General features: G+C 35.4%; 1 protein-coding gene across 1 annotated transcript; it reads right to left on the bottom strand.

Moving 5' to 3' along the window:
* vstm2a (V-set and transmembrane domain containing 2A) lies at nucleotides 1-25,444 on the bottom strand. Its single transcript, XM_027005904.2, has 5 exons — nucleotides 24,946-25,444; nucleotides 24,001-24,170; nucleotides 7,143-7,193; nucleotides 6,674-7,001; nucleotides 1-2,996 (listed from the first exon to the last, which is right to left on the bottom strand). Exons 1-5 carry the CDS (start codon nucleotides 25,079-25,081, stop codon nucleotides 2,920-2,922), a joined length of 762 nt encoding a protein of 253 aa, XP_026861705.2. The 5' UTR covers nucleotides 25,082-25,444; the 3' UTR covers nucleotides 1-2,919.
* Between the last annotated feature and the right edge of the window lie 417 nt (nucleotides 25,445-25,861).

Here is a 25,861-nt window from a genome sequence, read left to right as displayed (position 1 = left end):
TGTGGTTGCAAAACAATTTAATTACATTTCATAAAGTTCTGAATACACAGAGAAGCATTTTGGAAAACTATACAGAAATGTCTGATGTGTTAAGTACCAGTTAATCAGTGTCCTTTTTGGCATGGTTGTTAATCCAGCAAGTCAACTATTTCAACTCTGGATTGGAGAAGAAAACATTTCCACGTGAAATTACAAATGTTATGAAACTATTCATATAACATAATATATATCTGTCCATAGTAAGCCAAGGAAGATGATGAAATATATAGTCTTCCTTTAGTAACACTGTACCTGTGCCACACTGGTCAACAAAATGTTAATAAAAATCTCATCAGATTTCTACAGTTTAGCAAACAGACAGTTGTAGCTCATAACATGACTCAGGAATTCCAAAATCATGAGAGAATCACTTTCCATATGATTAATTTTATTTTCTAATTTCCTTACCAGATAAGAATATCTACGAGATAGGGTATCTCTCTTGCAGTATGGAATTTTGTAGTACATGGAATAATGAATTCACCTCTCAAGATGATGTTGATCCAAGGGGAATACCCATATGTTCAGTAGGCGGCATCTTTGACAGCAGCACTTTGGAAACGTCTTGCTAAACCCATAGAATTCCAGCTGCCACTTGATAATATTTTAATGGCAAGATGACAGATAAGAACATGAAATCCCAGAAATTACTGATAACAGAACATTTGAACAACAAACATTTCCATATGCAATTGAGAACAATGTATCAAAATATTTGTGTTTTGAATAAAAAGAAGAAAATCATGCTACTTGCTTAAATTACAGTGACTTTATGCAGATAGTACATATCCATATTCTATATTCAGGCCTGAGACGTATTGAAAAAAATACTTGTCTTCTTGTGTTTTTGTCAACCATAAGCAAGCAATAATTTCATAGCAAATTGGAGAGTTATGCAATTTACTATGTAAAGTGCCTCCTAGTAATTTTATTGTGTGCTCATTGTTTATATATGATGTACATATAATAAACATTGTTTATACTTTTGACACCAAGAAATAGCTACCAAGAAATAATGGCTATATATGCACATCTTTTTTTTTTCTTGTCAGATGAACCATTAAGTGCTGCAAATATACCACTGAGAAATTATGATGAAAAGGCCATGTCCAAATGTGATTATGAAATTTATTCAGAGATGTTGTTTGATGTTAATGATTTGTTTACTACTTGTTAACTTGTGACTGCCTCCTCATAAATTACATTTTTAACACTTCAATCATGTGGAAGATGCCATGTAAGCATTCCCAATAAGTGGTAGTGAAAATACCCTCGTTCTTTATTTTTGAATCATGTTTGATTAAAAAGCACATATGATTTTAATTGATTATCTTATGAAATATTCTTTACTGTACAATATTTCAGGGAAATGTAATCCTTAGCCAGTATGATAACCTGCATAAAAATGAATTGTCATTATACTTGGAGTTTATATATATTTTCTGACCATAACAGCAGTCTTTGATCAAACAATATCAGGTAAAGCAATGACCTAAATGTATAAGCTAAATATCCAACAGACAGCTACATAAATGTATAATGTAAATTTCCAAGAGACCTTGATCTATATATACCCTGACATTGCTGTTTGTGACTGATTTCAATCTTTGAGTGTGCATTATTTGTCTTTCAGAGTACTTTTCTGTTGTTTTCATATTCAGGCTCTGTTGTTACATTGACAAAGACATTTTGTGCTAGGGATGTATATTATAGGGTAATTCCAACAGCAGGGTGAAAATATCAATCTATCTAGTCATGGTAGAAATTAAATGATTCAGCATAATGAGTTTTTGAAACAGGCAGTCAAGACTGTGGAAATGAGAAGTCAAAAAGCAGCATCAAATCACATTCAAGATGGTAGAAATAGGACAAAATGCACCTAAGAGTCTCCTTATGCTTAAGAGTATAAGAAATTCATAGACCAAGAAAAGTGGATTTGAGTATTGATTGATTTGAGTATCTATTGTCTCTTTCTTTTCTAAATAAAGAAATATTGTATTTATTAAGTTTGCTAATTGCCACTGTTGTGAGCAAGTTAGTAATCAGTTGTAGACTAATTGGTACATGTCCTAGCATTGTTTTCAGGCATACTAAAGGAATGCATATTGCACATGATGTGTGGAAAAAAACAACAACATTTTGTTGTTCTTCAGTTTACACAACAAGAATAACAGTCCAATAACAGAAATAAGCTCACATTTATTATGCAAAATTACAAAATAAAATAATAAACAAGTAAATAAATATACAAAAAATACAACAACAAAAGAGTGCAGGTGCATTTTAGCAAGACCAGTCAGCATCAAATAAAATCAGAAAATTTTAAAACAGATTAAACAACTTAGAACATCACATAGTTAAGCAGGTACTCTGTTATCTAACCAGCCACAATATTTACTTCAATGTCAATGCGATGTTCACATTTTCCTTAGTGCCCTTGCACACATAATATTTCAGAATGAATGCAAGCTGTACAGAGTCCAAGGTTTAAAATCAATTCATTATATTTGTATCTGTATGTATATATTTATATTTTACACAAATATAAATTCTTCCCAAACTTTAGAGCATGTTATATTAAATTCACAGCTGGGTATAAACAAAAAATACATTAAAATAATAATAATACATGGGTGAAAGTTAGCCCATAATCCTTTGTGTCTATACTGCATTCATCATAATGAACACATGTTCAATAAGAGATTTCTTCTGAAGCTTTTGGAAAAAAAGAAAGAAAAAGTGATTGTGGTATAGATTATTTTACCATACTGGGTGCAAATACTGGTTTTGTGTAAGAGCCAACTAGGCCGACCCTCCATGGAAAAAAGGTGATTTTTCTTCTGGCTTTAAGAACAGTGAAACTGGAAAAAGTGTCACCAACTATAGCAAAGCTACTGTCACACAGCCACTGGCAAAAAGCAGGATAGCAAGTCCATAGCTTGTAGCTATCCTGTTACCTGGGGAAGAAATTACAGGCACATCCGTTATCTTAAAGCTGACAGAGACAACCACCATTTATTAATTATTGTGAAGGACATGGTGTTTTTCCAGTTATCGCGCTTATTACACCTACAAACGTGTATGTTTACCACATAACATATACATATTATGAAATCCTTTTCAGATCTGAATTCTCAAGAATACATATTATAGGTGTGGCGTAGAATTAGTTTGCTAACAATTTTTGTGCATAGATACTCACACTTATTTCTACTGGCAGGAACATAGAAAAAAATCCCCTCCCCTGACGTAAATATAAAAGCCCTTCTGTCACTCTCTCCAGGAAGACTTGCAGAGCCAAATGCAAGCTGACACTGAACTGTCTTGAATAGGAATATGTCTACCACTGGCCAAACCTGTCATGTTGCTGTCTTTTCCTAAAGGAGTTCTGGCTCCTTTCACCACAGTAAAGCATGTTGAGTTGTATTTGTTATGGTTTTGGAACTCATCTGAGTATGTAGCAAAGGCTGTACTGGAAGAGTTCTATCTAACTGCATGAACATAGCAGAATGTGCTATGACTCATTTATAAGATTTTAACCATTGGAAGTGTTAATCTAATTTAACCCATCTCCTGCATATTGGCATATTCCATTTCAAGGGAACTGGCAATTAAAGCAGGTTACTGAACAGGACACTTACATTGTACATTGTACAAATGGCCATGCCAGTTTAAAAAAAAATTACTTAACATCAGAAAATAGTTCACAGTTCTCTATTACGGTTCTGCATTCTAGAGGTTGTCTTTTTCTTCCCTTTTTTTGTATCTTTTTTTCTTGGTGGGGTTGCACTATTTCTTGATTGTTATGAAGTCTTCACAATGTGAATATCTCACAATATCTCACTACTTCTGAGGCTAGCCTTTTTTCCAAGGATGATAACTAAATGTAAGAAAACCCACTTCCACTCTTTTACTACATACAGCATATTGAATCTTCCATAAGCAGAGGGATCAGATCATAGCAAGAAACTGAGGGAATGCACTGGGATCTGTAGAATGAATAAATGCTTCACAGAAGCATGTTTACCATTTTTCTAACATGTTATGTAAAAAGATTTATGAATGATTATTAAATTTTACATGAGAAGCAGCAAATTAATTTTTTTTTTTTTAATAGAGCACATAAACTGGAGCAACCAACCATGAATTTACATCGGGATAATCATAACATGAAGTATAGGCAATTAAATTCCTGCATTTATTAGGGTAGAAAGCTTGGTGAGTATCAATAAGGCTTAATTTCCATTAAAAGGTGGGCACACCTTTTTTGATCTTTGATTTTGCAGTATTTCTTTAAATTTTCTAATCTTGTTTTGAACAGTGAAATTGCAAGAGATGAGCCAAAAAACTCTCATTTCATTACCTTACGCACCTGTAAAAACTACAAAACAGAAAGTGAGAGTTAGAGACTGAGTGAGTGAGTGAGTGACAGAAAGAGAGAGGGAGATAGAGATAATGAGAGCGAGAGAGAGAGAGAGAGAGAGAGAGAGAGAGCTGTATATTCAGCCATAAAATCCCTAATAACATGGCAACATTGAAGAAATGGAAACTGAAATTTCTGGTAAATCACTGTGACATTTACGGGACTCTTCTATCAGACAAAGCACAGCAGGGTTTTTTTTTTCTTTAAAGGAGGAGCATCTTGGGAGTCTCTCTCATCCAAGTTTAATATCAGAAACAGAAGAGAGAGATAGATGCTCATGATCCTCTACTCCCCCCTGCCAAATTTTATTTGGCCTACAGTGATCAGCTGAACAGGAGCATCACTGAGGAGAAGCAATCTCACTGAGCTAGAGCTTCCCTCCATCTCCTCCTCCCCTTTCTGGAGAATAATTAATCATTCCTGTTTTTACTCAGGGATGAAATGCTCTCAGAACCTATACATTTATAACCAGCTCTGTCCAATTAGCTATAAAGAGAGTCACTTTTCATCTCAGAATATCAGCTTTATAATTATAACTCGCTGATCTTGTAGATGGCTTACCATGGTAGAGTTAAAAGTGCTCAGGGTGCTTCAGCTCAAGACACAGCCATGATAATAATGAATATAATTTCTATTTATGTCCACTTTATTACTGTGACCACAATTAATATTACCAAGCTTACCCATGTGTTTCTTTCTAAAATCTGCACTTTTTCAACCATTGTTTTAAATGCAAATGTCTGTGTAAATGTGTTCCATTAAGACCTCTCCACCCCCAACCTTCCACTTGCTCTGTGAATGACAGAGTCTACATGTGCCATTCCCTCATAGAGCTGAGACAGATGTACATGCACAAGAAGATAAAAACCATCCCTGGCCATTCACTCTGACTTGACTGAATTTAAATCTCACCATTTACATTTACATGTGCAGCATTTGACAGACTGGGCCACACTGGACAAAGGAATTATGTCTCATTATTTGTTCAAATATCAGAAGTTATGTAGGTTAAAAGATAGACATTGCTTGATAAAAGCCATCTACAACCGCATAGTTTTACATTCTGGAGTATTCATAATAATTTCAGTGCTGAGGCAGACAGCAGTTTCTAAACATTACAATAAATGTGCATCATGATTCTCACCCTTGTTCATCACCTGCTTCATTAGACTAATGAACAGAGTGAGGGCACCTTCTGGATGCTAGTATGGCCTATAAAGGCATTTACAGGCACTCCTATAATTTCCATTATGTGTTATGCTCAGTTCATATAAAGATCATTATGAAACCTATTATCTTTCAAAAGTTACTTTTAAATTAAAGTTGAAAATCATGTGACTATAGCCAGGCTAGCTTGCAGGCCATGGAAGCTCCAGCTGAGAACTTTCATGATGAAACTATTAATTTTAAGTCCTACTGAGTTAAATTTAGCTCCCAGGAAAAAATAATTTTGACTCAGTTTAACTTTGCATAAATTAATCAGCACTGATATTTATTGAATTAAGCATTTGCAAAAATATGAGAAGCAGTCTGTAATGTATGTATTAATAATGAAAACACATTTTTATTTATTGCACCACAAAGAAACAAATGCGTAAACTTGACTAATAAACTGCATTTATATTAAAAGTTTAAAATGCATTTCTTATTGCAAAGACTGTGAAGTAAGAGAACCATGAGAAATTATCATTTTATTTTAGCTGTGGTGGAATGTAATAGTGATTAGGGCTATGATTACAGGATTGGACTGTTGTGTCAGAGGTGGCCCCAGTGTTGAGTTGAGGCCTTGCACTCATAGAGAAGTGAGAGCATTAACTGCAAGCTACACAAGGGACCCCAGAGAGCACATCTATCTTGTGCACAATGGGCAACTTATAGATTCAGCAACTTATAAAAATAAATATTCTCATCTTCTCTCATCTTCTTCTCATTCAAGTTATTAGAAGTTTTGGAATCCATTGAGAAATAACTTTTTACAATCTCTTTGCAATCTTTCATTAACAAACAACGAAATACATTTTCCAAGTGACCTTAAAATGCAACCTGAAATTCATGCTTTCTGGGGCAGTGGGTATTGTGAACTTACAAATCCATTTTGCCTGCACCATATGTGTACAAATGCAAATACACCATTGTGACTATTTTATGCACACATGCATAACAAATTCTAATCTGAGCTGACTGAAAAGCTGTGCTGCAAGCCACACTTACCTGACCCTGTGCTGTGGTTGACTGGTTTTGACTGCGATGCCTGGGACGTAGAGGTGGATTGGGAGCGATGGTCTGAGCTGTTGCTGTCTTGACCAAAGGCTGAACTGCTCTTACGGGGTTTCTTATCTGTCAGGTGCAGGGGAGAGGTCTTTTTGATGAGTCCTCTACGGATTGTAGCATTAACCTTCAAGTAGGCCTGAGCCTTATACTCCTTCAGTTCTCCGTAGTTGGCATCAGTGACTCTGCACTCATAGAGCCCCTCATCATTCTTGCTCACACGTAATAGTTGTAGCTTGTGTGAAATGTCATTGCCTTGGACCTTGACTGTCTGTGGAGGAAATGAAGAACAAAGTTTAAATAATTTTCAATATATCACTTACTGTTCTTTGTACCTTACTGTTACAAGGATATGAGAAAATAGCTGTCATGCTGGTTTTCATGCATCAATGTACTATGTAACCATGCTTACACTGATTTTAGTTCCTTCATCATCTGGGTCTGGCTCTGGTATCAGCTCCATCTAAAGTTCAAGGGAAACATCACAAACATAAAATACTGCCTTCAGGTTTTAACCGTTTCTAAAGAACAGTTTTAAGATGAAAAAAAAAATTGTTCAAGGGAGGAAAGTAGACAGAATGCACTTGGCACAAGGCATTCTTTTTTTAATGACTAAACGGATTGTTAGTGGTTCATTAGAACAGTCACAGCAGCAGATGGCAAGCCATAAGCCATTTTTCGCTGTTTAAGAAGTTTCCAATATTAAAACAGTAGCTGAAACCAAATCTTTAATAAAAGCAACTTTAAGCCATATTGTTGCTGGGATAACTCCTGAGTGTGCTGACCTCCTATTGAATGGCTCTAGGTTTAAAATGTTTACCAACAGGCTCTTGAAGACATCAGGAAGTCACTAACCCCGTGTAGCTGCACAGCTGCTGAAACAAAATAGTGGCTGGCTCAGCATAGCGGCCATGGCAGAGAAAACAATTTCCCATTCCCCTGCCCTGCCATGTTTAGTGTATTTTGTACATGTTTTGTACCTGCATCAATACATGGCTGGTTGGTCAGTGTTTGTTTTGTAGCTTAATATAGACAAACCAGTGGAGAAAGAATATGTCTAAAACATTTAAAACACCACAAAATCTAAATTAATTCCCCTTCACGTAATCCCAAAATCTAAAATTTGCCTAAGATATACATCATTGATTTTAACAGACATTAAAAGGAGTGCCACATGGACTGGTCCTCAAAGACATCTTGTTGATTAAGGTCGGCATAGGGTTGTTGCTTGCTCAGTTTTAATCCGAACAGTCTGCTTTTTGGGCTGTATGTCTAGGTGTCTTTTTTTTTTTTACTTCCATTTGTCTTTTTTTTCCTATAATATGGTGGTGGTGGGGGGGGGGGACTGAACAAGCAATGCAATTATATTTGTCACTCCTTTCACAACCCCTGCCCACTGACAATTTTAGACCAATCAAAAGTCAGCAGGTCAAATACAAAGTAAAAGTGGAAGACGCATTGGTGATGAGTCTATTGGAATATTAGGAGAGTTTTTGCTTCAAAAGATGGCAACCCTAGGTCTAAACCAGGCTAAAGTAATTATCAGGAGTTTCAGTGGAGTGAATATGAACACAAGGGCATCGGATTCTTTGTGGTTTAAAACAAGGTCATGAACCAATTAAGAGTAGAGTCTGCTAAAATGATTGACAGAGAACTTGCTAGCACAGTTATCTTTTGAAGATGGTAAAAAGAGAGTCTAAACAGTTGATATAATTAGTTAAGGCTTTGCTATAAAGTGAGATATGCTGTGGTTACAAATTAGCACATCAGTGGTATTATCTCACAGCATTATTGTGATTATATAACACTTTCTTTATTGATATTTCTATTTAGCTTTTGAGATCTTGACACAAACATTGATTGACAAAGTTTTTTATTTATATTCTGCAAAAAAAAAAAATAAAATAAAAAAATTACATTTTCACACATAACCATCTCTAGGGACTTGTCCAAAAATAGAAAAAATATCCAGTGAGTGGCAGATCTCTGTCTGAACATACCTTTTGAGAATGGCCAGACTTTGGAGCTTACAGAAGGGGCAACAATAATTCAGATAACAAATTGTTAAATCAAAATATGCAGAAGAGCATCTTTGAATGTAGTACACATCAAACCTTGAAGCAGATGGTTTACAGCGGCAGAAGACTATACTGGGTGCCACACCTGTTATCTAAAAACAGGTAACTGAGGCTACAATTCACACAGGTTCACCAAAATTGGACAATAGAAGATTGGAAAAATGTTGCCTGGTCTGATAAGTTTTGATTTGTGCTGCAACATTCAAATGGTTTGGTCAGAATTTGGTGTAAACATAAATGGATGAATCCATACTGCTTTGTATCAATGGTTCAGGATGGTAGTAGTGGTGTAAAGATGTGGGGATATTTTCTTGGTACACTTTATACCAACTGAACATCATTTAAATGCAACAGTCTACCTGTGTATTGCTGCTGACCATGTCCATCCCTTTATGATCTTATGACCAGATTATACCCATCTTCTAATGGTTACAGCAGGATAACACAACAATTCACAAAGCTCAAATAATCTCAAACTGGATTCTTAGACATGACAATGAGTTCACTGAACTCAAATGGCCTCCATAGTCACCACTCTCCACAGATCTCAATCCAGTAGAATGCCTTTGGGATGTGATGGAATGGGAGATCAGCATCATAGCTAACAAATATGCAGCAATTGCATGATGCTTTCATGTAAATATGGACCAAAACCTCTGGGGAATGTTTCCAGCACCTTGCTGAAACTATTCCATGAATAATTAAGGCAGTTCTAAAGGCAAAGGTGGGTCCAACCCAGTACTATCAAATTTTACCTAATAGTGTCCAGTCAAAGTATGTAATATGTTTAAAGGCATAATCCTATGCCATGCCAGTCATCAGATACCAAGCAAGCACAATAAACTGGCCATGAGAAGAAAATAAAGCTGCTGACATGAAGGCCAAAAAATTAATTAAGACTTGTATGGTAGTATCCTAGTAGTGGATGAGCATCTGATTCTAATTTCTCAAGAACAGCAGTGTTGTCATTGCTAGTGCTTAGTAAAGATTGGAGTTGTGGCCAGAAACTGATAACTGAAAAGGGGTTAAAGGATAGCAAAGACATTTTATATATAAGGTCACCACCTGGATTTAACTAAGCAAACAGGTAATTACTGCATGGGTGATTATGTTTCAGCTGCCAACAAGTTATTTAACCCTAACTGATGCAGTGAGTAGCTTCTCATTTGTTAAACAACTATGTCGAAAGACACATCCAGTGGTCATGGAAAAGATGTTAATCTGTTTCAGAAGGATCAAATTATTGGCATGCATCAAGCAGAGAAAACATCTAAGGAGGTCGGAAAAAAATCTTGAATGATTGTGATCCGTGATCACTTAAATGTGTGGTGAAATCAAATCATAGAAAAACAACAGTAGAATTCAGGGATATGTTTAATAGTGAAAGTTAGAGCATTTCCACACACACAATGTGAACGGAACTCAAGGGACTGGGACTAAACAGTTGTGTAGCCTTAAGAAAACCAATTGTCAGTAAGGCTAACCAGCAAAAACGGCTTCAATTTGCTCGGGTGCATAAAGATTGGACTCTGGAGCAATGGAAGAAGGTCATGTGGTGTGATGAGTCCAGATTTACCCTGTTCCAGAGTGATAGGTGCATCAGGGTAAGAAGAGAGGCATCTGAAGTGATGCACCCATCATGCCTAGTGCCTACTGTACACAAGCCTGTGGGGGCAGTGCTATGATCTGGGTAGCTGCAGTTGGTCAAGACTAGGTTCAGCAACGTTATGTACCCAAAGAATGAGGTCAGCTGATTACCTGAATATACTGAACGATCAGGTTTTTCCATCAATAGATTTTTTCTTCCCTGATGGAACAGGCCTATTCCAAGCTCACAATGCCAGGATTCATTGGGCTCTAATTGTGAATCCATTTTCACACATGGATTGGTCACCACAGAGTCCAGACCTGAACCCCATTGAGAATCTTTGGGATGTGCTGGAGAAGACTTTGCACAGTGGTCCAAATCTCCCCTCATCAATACAAGAAAAATTAATGCAACTCTGGACAGAAATAAATGTTGTGACATTGCAGAAGCTTGTGGAAATGATGCCACATGAAATGTGTGTTGTAATCAAAGCTAAAGGTGGTCCAGCGAAATATTAGAGTGTGACTTTTTTTTTGGCCAGGCAGTATATATACACAGGCAGTGTGTATATATATATATATATATATATATATATATATATATATATATATATATATATATATATATATATATATATATATATATATATATATTTATTTATTTATTTATTTGTCTTACTTGTTCCCATATCCTCTTACATGGTATAATTTATCTCCATTAGCGTTACAGAATTTTCTATTCAGTTGTATACTATAGTAGCTACCCACGCTTTAGAAGTACAATTTACCTAATTGTGATCTAATGAATTTCCAATTGCAATCCTTATTCCTTGTATTTAACTGGGATATAAGATAATGATGTCAAGTGTTTATTTACGTAAAACCATAGCTTCTGTATGAAATTTATATACATCATTGACCATGTAGCTAGCAAATGTTGAATGTTTTTGAAGGACAACTTCTGATTGTTGCCTCTTTTCAATAAAGCCCTTCCTTCAGAATATCTATTCATTCCCTTTACCCACTGAAATTGAATTCTATAGTGGCCATATAATCATTTTATTTTGCTTAATTAATGAGTCTCCAAGGTCTAAATGCTAAATTATGTCACAGAAGGAGCATAATGTATGGAAAAATACAAGCATAGTATCCACAAATGGCCATGTTCATGAAGCACATGCACTTCACTTCAATGAATTGTAACTGCCATATCTATAAGTCATTGTCCCTCTTTTAGCAAGAATACAGAGTATTATTTAAAACCAAACAAGGACACGACCAGATGCAAAGAAGAATTCCAAGAGGCAAGTTATATATCTCCAGCCTTAGAAGGTATTTCTTTTTTCTAAAGCTTTTTTTCCAAACAAGAAAAGTTTATATTTTATTATTATTATTATTATTATTATTATTATTATTATTATTATTTTAATTGCCACTGGTTGTCCTACGTATGCACATTAGAACACAGAAGCATTAAAATGGTAGAGCTAGGGGCTTTGCAGCCCCTGGACTAGATAAATCACATCCAAAACAGCACACAGCCAAGTTTGAGTAGAGAATTTTGTGTAGACATGTGCAAAACATACTCTCATTCTCTGTTAATGACCTTAGGGCTCTCTGTAATAAAACAAATGTGTCGGCATTTGCACATTTCACAACACAGCCTCAATTTACAGAAGATGAGGCAGCCCAGGACTTGAAAATAATGAAAATAATAGCTAATTACATTAATTCATACACTTAAGTAGTTTGCCAAGTAATCACACATCAAGATGTAGAGTTAATGACAATTATCTGTGCTGATAAAATTATAATCTTTTGTGATCAGCATTGTACTACTATGCTGGAATGTTAATGTAGTGCCAGTGTTAATATGTTTGGATTTGTTGTAATTTGGATATTAAAAGGGATATTGGATATTGACTTAAAAGGGAATACTAATACAAATTTTACCTAATGATATTTTAAGGATATTATATTAATTATTCTTTTAAAATTGTGGTCGCATTCAGGAGCCATAATCTAAGGCTTAGAATAGCAAAGCCTTCTCACTCCCTAGATCCTAATACTGCACAATTGATTCACTCCAGAATTGTTTGAAATAATATACTAATCAGATCACTAATTCAACTCAAAGGACAGGTACAATACTAAACTTTTTCAGCTTTGTCCATAACATAACGCATACCTCTTTTCACCATCTGAACTCCGCCAATAGCTTGCTTTCAATTGTCAGGAGATCTTCAATCCGTCAAACGTACTCTCATTCTCATTCTCAAATGTGTGACTTTTTATTGTCAGGACTTTCTAACACTTCCAAAGCATTCAGGGCTGTATGGGAAAAAAATGTAACTCACTCCTTAGTACCTCTTGTTAACTCAAATAATATGAATTTTGTTAATAGCCAAATTATTGTGAAGAGCTATTTTGTGTGTGTGTGTGTGTGTGTGTGTGAGTGTGTGTGTGTGTGTGTGTGTGTGTGTGTGTGTGTTTATTTTCACACACATGCACGTGTTGTGTTAATTGCATGTCCATATATTGCATGTCCACATACATGTTCTCTCTGGCATAGAATAAGGGAATATTTGTTATCTCAGGTATAGTATAAAGGAATACTTGACTTGACTTTGGGGTATGACATGGCTTACAAATCTGATATGCATGGATCAATTTAATGAGACCTTTTACATATTTACATAAATACATCTACTCTTTCATATTAGACAGAGTTTATTCATAAATTTAATTTAGGACTTAGATTTGTATGCCAACTAATGTAAACTTACTAGAACACATGAATTTACTGAAAGTTGAAATGCTGAATGATGTCTATCACTAATATAAATATTGTAAGAAAATGTATATCCTGTGTTATTGAAAACATAATCCTCACTTCATGGTTTAAATCTAAATGTAATTTTTATAGACAATGGAGAGTTTATACAGATAGAAATATGAATAGGCACAAATGCCATTGCTGCCCAGTATGTTAAAGATTTAATAAGGTGCAAAGGATGTTTTCATGCAGTCTAATTTCAATTGGGTGAAAATCAATTGAGTTTTAATGGTTAATGAAAAAAAACAAAAACAACAATAACAAATAACCATGATGTAACCAGTCCAGTTAGCTATGGATTGGCATGCTGCAAAATGAGACTGGGCATTCAGTAAAGTTCTGTTGAAATGAACTGCATTTATGAGAAGTCATCAAGATACATGAGAATTCATCTATATGCATCTAAAACTTTTTATAATTGTGTGTTTATAGTTTACAAAATAGCATTGTGGATAACAAGCCCACTAGCCAAATGCACTATTAATTTTTCAATTAATAAAGCATGTAGATAAGAGAACCCAACGTGTGGGCTTCCGAGAATACTGGCAAAAATAAATTCTCACTTTCAAAATAAATTCTATTTCTGACCAGTGAGACACAACTTGCCTGACTTATATTTTGATTATTATAAATCTTATATTTTTTGTGATCTTTGAAATAAATATGATTTTAATTATATTTAAATAGTGAGCAATGTTATTACTAATAATTAACTAGTTAATTACTAGGGAGTGGCTGCAGTGTTATGTCTGTGCATCCCACCATTGGTGCACTGATAAACCTGAATGAGGTCATGCAGAATCTACAAATATGGTTCACAGCTAAATATTGTGGGAGAGGTACATTATGTGATTGATGGCTTCAGCCTTGAACTAGACATTCTGTCTGTTCATGACTGACAGCGTGAAATGAATTGTTTCTCACAGATTCTGAGTCGCTTTGGTTGGAATCATTCCCTGAAGCATTTTTTTTTTTTTGTCCCTATATATGTCTTCACTGTTCCTTGACCTCACTATCTATTCACAAAAGGAAGTCAGTATTATGCACAGCAGGGCTTCTATGAGCATCTGTAAAAACAAGTTTGTCATTGCAGGTCAGTACAAAGTGTGGTGAATGTGAAACTTCTATTATTCTTTCTTAAAATCACATATGTATTCATAAAAGATTCATTTTATGACATAAACATGATTGACTTCATTGAATTTAAAATTCCCCTTAATTTCAATGAAAGTCATATTCATAGAAAAAGTAAATCAATCATTGAGACATTCCCCAAAACTCATGAATAAAGTGTTCCTTTATACAAAAAAAAAGCATAAACTAATTCAGCAACAGCATAATAATGCATATACATGATTTTTCCAAAATTAATATTCTGTTTGAGTGGCCAATCAAAAATATCAGTAAACCTTTGCATATAAAGGCATAAAGCTCCAGGCATTTAAAGCTCTTTTTCTTGTTCTTGCAGAGTACATTGGTAAAACTGGACCTCAGCACAGTTACACTTCTTCCGTGCATCAAATCTGTTTCAACTAATGAACGACCTTGCAATTTCCAAGTTACCACATTATTAGAAGAATCAGCTATATTAAACAGGGCTAAAATTAAACCATACACCAAAGGGACACCACAGGCTTGGAGTTTGAACTTCCTATTGTTGGAAATCATGTTTGGTATCATGTAGAACCCAGACAGAGAAGAATAGTTTCACCTGTGACTAACTCATTATTTTTTCATCGCAGCCTTGGGACATGTCTTATTCATGAGTACCAGGACATGTTGGGGAAGGACAAGAATATTTTAAGATGTGGGTTCCTGCCACTTGATCTGATTTCTCTGGCATACAATCAAAGGGATTTTGAGTTGGAACTGTGTGTCACAGGCACAGCACATTCAGTTTATGATTATTATTATTGTTGTTATTGCTATAATTATCATTACTAAGGTGGTGTGGTATATAAGATTCCAAAAAGCGAAGTAGCCATTAAATTTTTTTTTTTTCTCATTGGAATATCATTGCTCTCCACTGAATTAATTAAGAACTTTTTTCTGAGTTTTTATTGACCATAAATATTACTTTGTATTTATTTTATTGAAAACCTCAGCTTCATCAAATTTTCAAGTTCTTAGTCTGAAATATAGTCTGTGTACTGGCATTATATTAAAACAAAGTGGTTACTTCAGGTTCCTAAAGTCATATATTGTATGTTGTATTGAATGAACTGCCAATACTAAAATATCCTCTTCATACATGAGTGGAAGCTCAAAATGCTGGTATGTCAGTCTTATTTCCATATGTTTTGGCTGAAAATGTGTGTACAAACCTTCAGTAGGTTACAAAAGTATGAGAATACTATCAATAAGAATCTGGTGTGGAGATTTTCCAGCACTCAGGAGAACTATGTGGCCTTTAACATTGCTATAAACAAATGGAAATTAGTTTTAATAGACCAAATTTAAAGCACTAGCAACAGCAATAGCAATATATAGTGAAGCATCCTAATTAAGTTAGTATCAGGTCATTGAGAGGTGATAATGTTTAACCCTGTGTTAAGAGCATTTTCTGGTGAATTAAATATGTGGCAACATAACATTTTTCCAAAATATTCATACAAAATATCCAAAATACATTAGTACATACATTCAAATATACATGCGTTTCTACAAAGACTTATTTATAATAAAATAGCTAAACAAATTCCACTTTGGCATAGTTTTAAATATTGTTAGTATTAGATTTTAAATAATAAAAAGGAAAACATTGTTAAACAAAAACATTGTAGTTTTAAGAAATATTATTCAAACACCTAAAGCTCAACAATGATCATCAACACAGTTGTTCCAAACCCACAAAAACCCCATAATACCATATAATTAGTACCCAGTGGCTTCCGTGCAATACAACATGCTTTTCCTCTGCAACCAACATTCACACAATAAGGAGCTGTAGCAATTACAGCTCCAAATCGGCATCCTTAATCAAAACAGTATGGCAGTTCCATCTGAGTAGAATATGTCAGCCAGAGTCCTCTTGACTGACTGCATTTAATTTCATGGCGGGAATGAAAGGAGAGACCCACTGGCACACAAAGGGGGCAGAAGGCTAAACCCAGAAGGGGGTCAAAGTCATCCCACACATCAAGCAGACCTGTCTGTATTTAATCTAATCTGCCACTTTTATGTGTCGCCACTCATCTTCTTTATTGCTCCGGGCAGACGTCCATGATCCTCTCTTCTAAAGAGTCACAACTGGCTCCTAATTCAACCCATTATAGCAAATAGTCTGTGGTATGGTGCAGTGTAGTAGAATTAGGTGGCACATAGCATTGTTCTCCTCTGTGGTCTCATTATATGGGGTACAAGAGTTTCTGACCTTTTTTGGGTGGTGGTGGTGGTGGGGGGGGGGGGGGTTCAGTGGATTACTCTGTACCAAGGGTGTACAAATGCTAATTTAAAAGTGTTAATTCATTTGCTTGAATAATAGAATGTTAGAATAGATTATAATAACTTCATCAATTATTTGCCTTGGGGTGGGTGTGATTATAGACAGGGCAGTGTATGGCTGAAGCAAGGAAACCTCTGTCTCAGATGGACAGAGACAAGAAGCACATAAATAATTCTGCATCATACCAAAATATTTCAAATATACTGAATCATGATAACATTTTATATTGATGATGCATCATTGTTAGCTTATTTTATGGCTAGTTGTCTGCGATTTTGGCAAACTAGCTCTTTACTGGCTTTACTCATGTGATTGCTTTTTCAGTAACATGACGTATACAAAAGCAGAATGCAGTGATCTGATTTTTACAAATGCACTTGCTCTCTGTGTGTGGCGAAGTTCCATTATTGGGCAAACATTTTCTATTTGCACTAGAGGATTGAAATGGGCCATGTCCTCTTCTTAAAATGTAGACAAAAATTCTTTCTACAGGCATTTATGTGTTTCCTCTTATATATGATTCTTGAATGATTTCCTCTAATCCTTTATGGAATTTAATATTGATTATCCTGATAGTTGGATTCAAGTAATTCTGGCCTTATTTCAGAATGAAGCAAAATAGGAGTCTGAAGCAAAATAGGAGTCTCCCAACAGGTGACATGTGAACAGTTGGAGACAGAATAGATTGATTGCAAATTTGGCACAAAGAAAATATATTTGACAGGCCAGAAATGAAGATTTTCTAATGTTTCTTTTACTTGGAACTCAAGGTTGGTGTTAATCAAGTTGGCAGCTCAAACTCTCCTTCACAGGGTGACATGGGCTCACACATTTTCACACATGTCATTCACTAACTGGATACCCTCATGCCTAGTTTCTTCAAAGAGAACAACTTTTATTTTGATCTGTTAAATTGAATTGGACTATGCTGCTGGCATCTTCACTGCATACAGCATTCTGACTGAATCCCCCTCCCCTCCATCTATCTGTCCACTCATTCTCTCTCTCTCTCTTTCTTTCTCTCTAACTTCTTGCAATCTGCCTTGTCACAAGACCATGGCCATTGCACAAAGATCTGTTCTGTGAGTCGCCAGTTTCTCTTTAGTCCAAAGTCAAGGTTTGTTGGGTGCCTGTCCATAAACAGTATGAATGATATATATATATATATATATATATATAAAAATTAAAAAAAAAACGGACAAAGCCTCCTCACAGGTTCCCAGTCTCCGGAGTCATGACAATTTAGGGCTGCCTATATGTCACATACACTGCTCATGCATTTAGATAAGACAACACAGTCATATTGATCCTTATTGGTCTTCTTTCAGGAAAAATTAGTTACCCACAGAATATTAATTTAGCTACATTTAGAAAGCAAGCAATTTGATAATAATTACAATTCACTTGGCATGTATGTACTTTTGACAATCTAATACTGACAATAAAGTATTATGCTGTTTTGTACGTCATATGGGCAATATTGTGATAGAGTTTTATATATAATGAGGGCTATCTGTCAATGAAAATGAGGCTTTAATGCCAATGCACTTATTGATGTTTACATATTATGCACCAAAGAAAACCTTGAGCTTTGTACAACAGGCAGGACTAATATTTATTCTGTCATGCTGCCAATTCTTCTGCTTATTAAGGTCGAACATCATGGCATTTAGGAGGTGGCTGAAAGGTCTCATCCACCTGTGTTTTGAGCAATCAGATCCAATCAGTTATGCAGAATGTTGCAGCAACACAGCAAAACATTTTAGGGAGAAAAGGATCAACATGGAATTATGGCAATGTTTCACTATATATATCCAAATATATATATATATCCAAAAATAACCAAATACTTAAACATACACACCTCATCAAACACCTAAGAACAATTATCAGGTTATTTAATATACTTGCTGTGCTGTTTGTAAATAATTGGAAAGTGATGTTGCTGGCTCTATGCTTCAGCATACTGGATTTGAAATGAAAACAATGACTAACTACAGCATGTCAGCATTAATTAGAAGATATTTACTTCTATATTGAATTAATCATATGGAAATCATACCAGTGCAGCAGATGTTATTGCACAAATAATATTATTGTCATGTTTTGTACTTGGTTTCTTTGCAGCTGATGACTATCAGACATCTGGGACCAGCAGACACCATCAGACATTTTCCTTCTGATGCTCTGCCAGGCCTGTAATGCAGCCATTTCCAGCTTCTGGACTTTTGTGCAATTTTGCCTCGAGTCTTGGCCTCAGTAAGTGAAATGTATGCTCAGTGGGGTTCAATTCGGATGATTAACTTGGCCACTTAGGAAAATTCCACTTGACCCAGAAAAAAAATATGCTTCAGGTCAACATCCTGCTGCAGGATGAACTTGAGTCCACTGAGTTTTAAGGCATTTTATTTAGAATCACCTCTAGAACTGAACAGTTCAGATATATATATATGTTCACTTGAGAATTAATTCTGCTTTAGCTATCAGCAGTTAGTTATGACTAAATGAAAAACTGATGAAATCAGGAACAGCTCCTTGCCAGCCATTCTTTTTACCATTTCAGCCTTCTAATACAAGTATTCGCATTTATGCATAAGACTTTGTATCTGAACTCTCTTTTTGTTTGTATGTTTGTTTGGTAAACTGCAATTTGGCCGTAATATTCTTAGGGCTCACTAGAGATTTGACATTGTGGCAAAGCCAGTGAGTTCATGCAGTTGCATTTTTCATTTGATAGTTTCTTACACGTCTAAACCCAATCCATAGCTATTGCTGTTATCGACTGGCGTGAACTGTCATCTATTCCTATGGTCTTTTGTGACAATGCAGATTGTTTGCTATTACTAAGCTCACCAAGGTGTTTTTGCTACTAAATGGTTACTGAAGGGTTTGTTTTCATACCAAATAATTTGGAGTGAAGTGTTTTTTGAAGTGTGTATGATCTAAGAAATACAGAAGATATTCATGATTTTATGTACTGCTTTTTAAAATTCACCAGAATTATTTTGTCTAGGACTGAAAGGTCAGATGTACTCTGTGTTATTTTTTCTTAGAGCCCTTTTATGAAACTACTGTAGTACAATAAAATGATACATGCTGAAAATGAAATAAACAAACAAACAAACAAACAAACAAAAAGCCATAAACAATAGCTGCGTGTTCTCCTTTTGCTGCTCTTACACTTTTTCTTTTTTTCTTTTTTCTTGCAGTCTATGACAGAATTCTAAAGTATGTCTCCATGTGCAAATTACATCCTCATCTTAAAGCAGTTCTTAATTCAGATTCTATTAACAGCCATTTTCAAAGACCATGACATCGATTCCTTTACAAATGTCCACTGGGAATGAAGACCGCTAAGTATTTATAACTAATGGAAAACTGAGTGTGAGCCAATACCCATGACTCTCAATTCTGTCATCATGTAGTCTCCAGGGGATATGCATATCACTGAGTTAATGTTGGGATGCCAAATAGCGATACTTTCTCTTAATCTTTTTTATTACATTTATTTCATTTCTAACTTTAAAAATTCAGCTCAGCTTAACATTAAACAAATAGGAAATGATATATTTATTTTCTGAGTTCAGGCTTTTTTTAAATGAGAGATTTACATAAAAACAGTAGTTTTAATGATTATAGTAGATGGAAAACATATGCTTAATATAGGTGTTTTCCAAAGTTATTCGTTACTAATATCCATGAATTACCATCATGGATTGATTAACATCTTCACAGTGTACTTAATTTAGTTTTTCCTCAAAACTTTTGTTTTGTCTTCAAAAGTGAAATAGTCTTAGAATGGAAGTAAGCCATTTACGACCAGGTATATGTTGTCTATTACAATGATTTTCATTACTGCTTTAAAGGAAGAAACTAGTCTTAGATCAGTATAAAAGGGCAGTGTTTTCTGCAGGTAACAGAATGATCAGGGCAACATCACAATGATTATCAATGTGTCTTCTTAATGAGGAGCTGGTCGATGAGACCAGCCAAGCTTTTTCATTGAGCTGCCAACAGTATTGTCTTCATCTGTCTGTCTGGTAGAGTGAACTTAAAAAAAATATTGCAACTAGGCTGAATGCACAAGCCATAGAAAGTTTGTGTGAACCTGCACTTATGAAGAGCTTCCACTCTAAATGAAATAGCCAAATAGCCACTATCTTTGTAAATAGGACATACTGGGTATTTTCATAATTTTTTTTCTCCATTATTTAACAATTTAAATAATAGTTTTCTGATCTGAGTGCACATTGGAAAAACCTTAAATCAAAATGTGAATATATTACCTGGCCAATAAATTGATTAAATAAATAAATGATTACTTAAATAAAAAATCCTCCCCTACCACCATAACCATGTGGTACAAACATTATGTTTTTTACAATGTTTTTTCAATGTTATACTTTCCAGTATAACAGTATATACCAACATAGGGCAATTTTCTTTAAATTAGATCATCTTTGGCATGGACCAATGATACTAGCTGGGTCAACACTGGCCACATCCATCTTGCTTTCCATGCACTTTAGTGACGAACATAGCAGTTCTTCTTTCATAACAGTACTAGAAGGGTGCATCTTTTTAAATATGCAACCACATGGCAGTATTGAATGTTTGCACCATCTCTGAGGGCAACTGCGCAAATCAAACACTTAGATGCTCAATTGGATAGTGAGTCCCTTGCCTGTTACTCACTCAAAATGTGCCATAGAGGCTATGTCGCAAATAGAGTTGTGTGCTGGGATTCTTGTTTTGGTTAAGATTTACATTGCTCTTAAACAATATAATTCCTTTCTTAATCTAAACCCATCAAGGAATCCTAGAAATTTAGTCATTTTACAGTGGAGATGTGGAAAATATGTGACTTTGTGACTTATTCATTTGATAATGAATATGGAGTTTATGGTGAACTTAGTGCTTTGATACTTTTTGGAACACATATCTGTAAAAAAAAAAATAAAAATCTACTGAATATTTCTGGAATTTGAATAATGCCCAAGCAGTGTGTGTGTTCAAATTATTATGCTGTTCATTCAGCCTGGTTAACTGGACACACTCCTGAGTTGTAGTCTGACATGGCCTTGGTATTAATGAATATTAACACATAAATCATGAGTACACTCATGTGTCTTTCCTCTACAAGCATCTGTGGGTATTTAATTGTGGGTATTTCATATTTAATTTTTTTTAAGTTAAATACAGGTTTGAAATGGAACAGATGCTTTCAGTCTTTAAATAATACTTGGTAAAAATGAAAAATACATTTAACATGCCCTTATCAGAGCTGCATAATGCATGGTGTTCTCTTTGTTCAAAATTCCTCACACTAAGATGCTTCTCAGCTCTGTTTGGTGGACCTGTTAGTCTTTTCACACTGCTGTATCAATTTGTAAATTCATCGAACAACTGTTGCTTCTGAAATATATGCACTGTTTAATACTTTTTTCTTTAAATGGGAAATGACACTTCCATATCAATAGTACTCAGGTACCTTGCTGTGTGGAATTAAGAGAAAGAGATATTGGTAGCACCTGAATATCAAACATGTATCAAACAGAACCCCACATTGATAAAAGGTGAACCCCTATGTACATGGTAATAAAACTAAGGTGACTAATTCTTCATTCATAATTATTTAATAGTGCTGAAACTTTCCATTTTTAAATAGTCTGTCAGTAATAATACCGAATGTAATAAATCGATGCTCAGAGATTCTGGATATAGATGAAATCCATTATATTTGATTCTGTAACACAATGATGCCAATGTTGCAGCCCACCCAGCGTTTTCCCACTATACTCAACAGAAATTCACATTCAGATTTTTAATGGACACCCTTCAGAGGTGAGTGCTCGGTGTAATTTATCAAAGCCCATTTGCTGTAGTCACCAATCTTATTATGCTAACTTGCTGAGAATGCTTTTTTAAGTATATCTCTTCCATCTGTGTTTTTGTCATACCCTCATTTCACCAGGGACCCACCTGGCTGTCATCTGAAGTCTGCTCCTCAGTAAAGAATGAGTTTTAGTGAACAATGCCACATACAAAACAGCAGCCATTGTCATTCCACATTCAAAATTGATAGAAGCCGTGGATCAAAGCCCTCACAATATATGTATGATGAGGAGTGACAATAGTGCAGTAATAGTGGTATTAAACCCAAGTGGATTTTCTCTGGGTGGGACAGAAAAAGGGCCCACTTTTCTTTATTATGCAGAATAAAGGAGAAAGCATTTATCAAAGGAAGCATTCCTGTGTTTGATGTCAGTGATGACAAACTGTCAAATACACACAGATTGAATGAATGCTTAGCAGTAGTAGTGTAAATGTAAACTGACGGCAACGCCAGGGTAGTACAAAAAGGCATTTACGACTCAAAGCAATCTCATAATAAGCGACAGCATTCTCTCAAATTCTAAAGTATTGTGACAATGTTAAATAGCTCTATGCCTTACTTGTAAGGATGCAAACCATGACTCAAACATACTGTGACACAAGTCAGACAGCGGAGTTAAATTTGTATTATTTACAAACATGTAACTTGTCACACATGCAACATTAGCTGCATTTCACTGTGTGCCTGTTCTGTTGTCATGATTGCATCAAAAGCAACTCCTTTTGGAAAATACAAAAGGACAGTGTTGTCAGAGACAGGCATTGTTGTCATTCAGCCAATACCATCACTAACAAGTGTGCTCAGAGCCCAAGATGCCATCTTCAGATATATGTCAGTCTAACATTCTGTCCTTCAAAATGAAACTAGTATCAGCAATTCTATAGGACCAGAAGAATATTAAGCCCTCTCTCTCTCTCTCTCTCATATATATATATATATATATATATATATATATATATATATATATATATATATATATATATATATATATATATATATATATATATATATATATATATATATATATAAACTGTATAGCTGTAGAAAAACTTTAATAGCTAGTCATTTAGAAAACTCTATGTTAAACTAAACCAACCTGATTTATCAGTTTTCAGAATTCATCGGTAGTCTAATATTTTTATGGAATGATTTATAACCACTTAATGATGTTACTGTGAAATTCGGAAAATAGTGGAAATTAACTTATCATCCCCTTTTGTTTAATTTTGATATACCCGTGAGTTTAAATGCAGGATCCCATTTTCAGTGCAGTGCGAGAACCTTTTCTCAGCAGTGATACTGACCGCCGTGTGAGTACGCGTGGGCTGGGTTGTGAATCAAAATCAACGAGCAGACTTCATTTAAATAATAATATGTGATTATTACAAGACTGTAGCATTTTTAGTTCATTATTTAAAATATGATTACCTCCGTGTCCTCCTCATCCTCTTCCCTTGTACTTGGTTCCTCGGGAGCGCGTATGAACCACCACTGAATCTCCAAGTAAACAGACGATGTCCCACTTTGAAAGGCACATGCCATTTCAATGTTCTGTCCCTCCCTTGCTGTGATGTTGGAAGGTAGATCTGTAAACTTTCCTGCAAGGCAGACGTGGCGATAAATAAGCCACCGAATATTTAGAGTACATTCTGTGATGCTGTGATGCTCCTTTCAAACTGGTTAAAATACAGGATTTTTTTTGCAGATGGAACGCAGAGTGAATTACCTATACATTATAATTTCAACTATATAGTAACACTTATTAGAATTGCTTGGACATCCTATAAATAGCGATTTTTCGCACACGGAAGAATAGATTTAGAGGAAACAACGGTGTCTTACAATCATTTCTCGTATCTATTTTGCCTCCGAGTTTGCTGTTAAAACTACAAAGATTATGAATGCCTATCGTTGTGAAGAAAAAAAAACCTGTTATGATATTGACTTTGTGACTCTAGCATTGCGGTTTTCATGAAGCAGTCAACGATACAACTGTCCGTGGTTCTAGGGGAAAAATACCCGCAGTACGTTTAACTACAGTCGAACCCCATTTCTGCAGATCCACCACTTGAAATGCAAGTCGCGCATGGCGTCCCTTCAAAGTTATTCCCATACGTTTAATGTTAAGGAGTTGGCAAAGAAACCATGTTCGTTCACAAAGAAGGAAACATTCTGGCTGAGTTCTCCGAAATCAACAGTTGTATGATACCATGTTAATAATAACACGCACATTTTATCTATTAAAAAGCGTGTAACATTGTAATAGTTAATGCACCGTTCACATCATTGGAATTTAATCTAGGACCGTTAAACGAATAAGAACATAGAGTGAGATCAGAACCCATCAGTCTGCATTTCGAACAGTATGCTTACCTTGCAGAGAAAATCCAATCTGGAATGACAAACAGGAAAAAAAAAGCAATCCAATACTGTCGTGTAAGGTCCACATCATTCCCAACACAGCGAAGATCTCATATAAGCCGAGAAGCGTCTTCCAAAATTGTTTCATGCATTAAATTGAAGCCAAATGAATATATATTGACTTTAAAAGCCAAACGTGCAGCATGCTGTTACTCTGGTTCAAAGACTCCCCTGAAGTTATATACAGGTGCTACAAGCACGGTGAGTTGGACTTGCGGTGTCTGTAAGGTGTTGTGATGTATGTTATAATAGGCTTTCTCTCGGCGTGTGGCTGCTGGTGAAACGTCAGCGTGCGGTTCCCTATTTAGTGCCTTGAGCTCCCGCGAAGAGTGCCGAACTAGATTCACGACGACCACTCGGAAGTCTGCATCCCTGCGCAATCGATCCGAACGCCTTCAAAGGTTTGTATTTAAAAATAATGCTTTAGTTGCCTTGGGTAATCAGTGTTGTCTCCAATTTGCTTATTGCTTTAACGAGTGTTTAGGCACATGCTAAGGTGGACAATAAAATAATGGAAATTAATATGTAATAATAATACCCCTACGCCATCCACCCACACTCTTACACAAAATATTTTAATGTCAGCATGTTTATACTATGCACCTTTCCTTGTGGTAGGCCATTTAAAATATGGTTGGTTTCGAGTATAAGCTTTTCATGTGTGCTATATGATTGCCCGTGATCCGTGTGGGTGTGTAGGCTGTCGTGGGCAGCTGTGCACAACTTTGTCGTGTTACAGACACGTGGATAAGTTGGTGTTGTGGACAGCCCTGTTATACCACATGACGTAATGGAGATTCGTTACTGAAAGAAGTGAACAAATCCCCCAAATAAACAAGATGTGTCAATTTTCAACGATAAAAGTATC

This window comes from Electrophorus electricus, chromosome 10, assembly GCF_013358815.1.
Source record: "Electrophorus electricus isolate fEleEle1 chromosome 10, fEleEle1.pri, whole genome shotgun sequence".
In the NCBI taxonomy this organism is placed as follows: domain Eukaryota; kingdom Metazoa; phylum Chordata; class Actinopteri; order Gymnotiformes; family Gymnotidae; genus Electrophorus; species Electrophorus electricus.
This window is presented reverse-complemented; position numbering and strand designations above follow the sequence as displayed.

What these genes read in the sequence shown, in the direction of transcription:
- vstm2a (XM_027005904.2), bottom strand. Translation starts at nt 25,081, where the DNA reads ATGAAACAATTTTGGAAGACGCTTCTCGGCTTATATGAGATCTTCGCT. An exon ending in AGGATGAGGAGGACACGGAG is followed by an intron (nt 7,194 to 24,000) that starts GTAATCATATTT and finishes CTTGAACTTTAG; the next exon opens with ATGGAGCTGATACCAGAGCC. An exon ending in ATGAAGGAACTAAAATCAGT is followed by an intron (nt 7,002 to 7,142) that starts GTAAGCATGGTT and finishes TTTCCTCCACAG; the next exon opens with ACAGTCAAGGTCCAAGGCAA.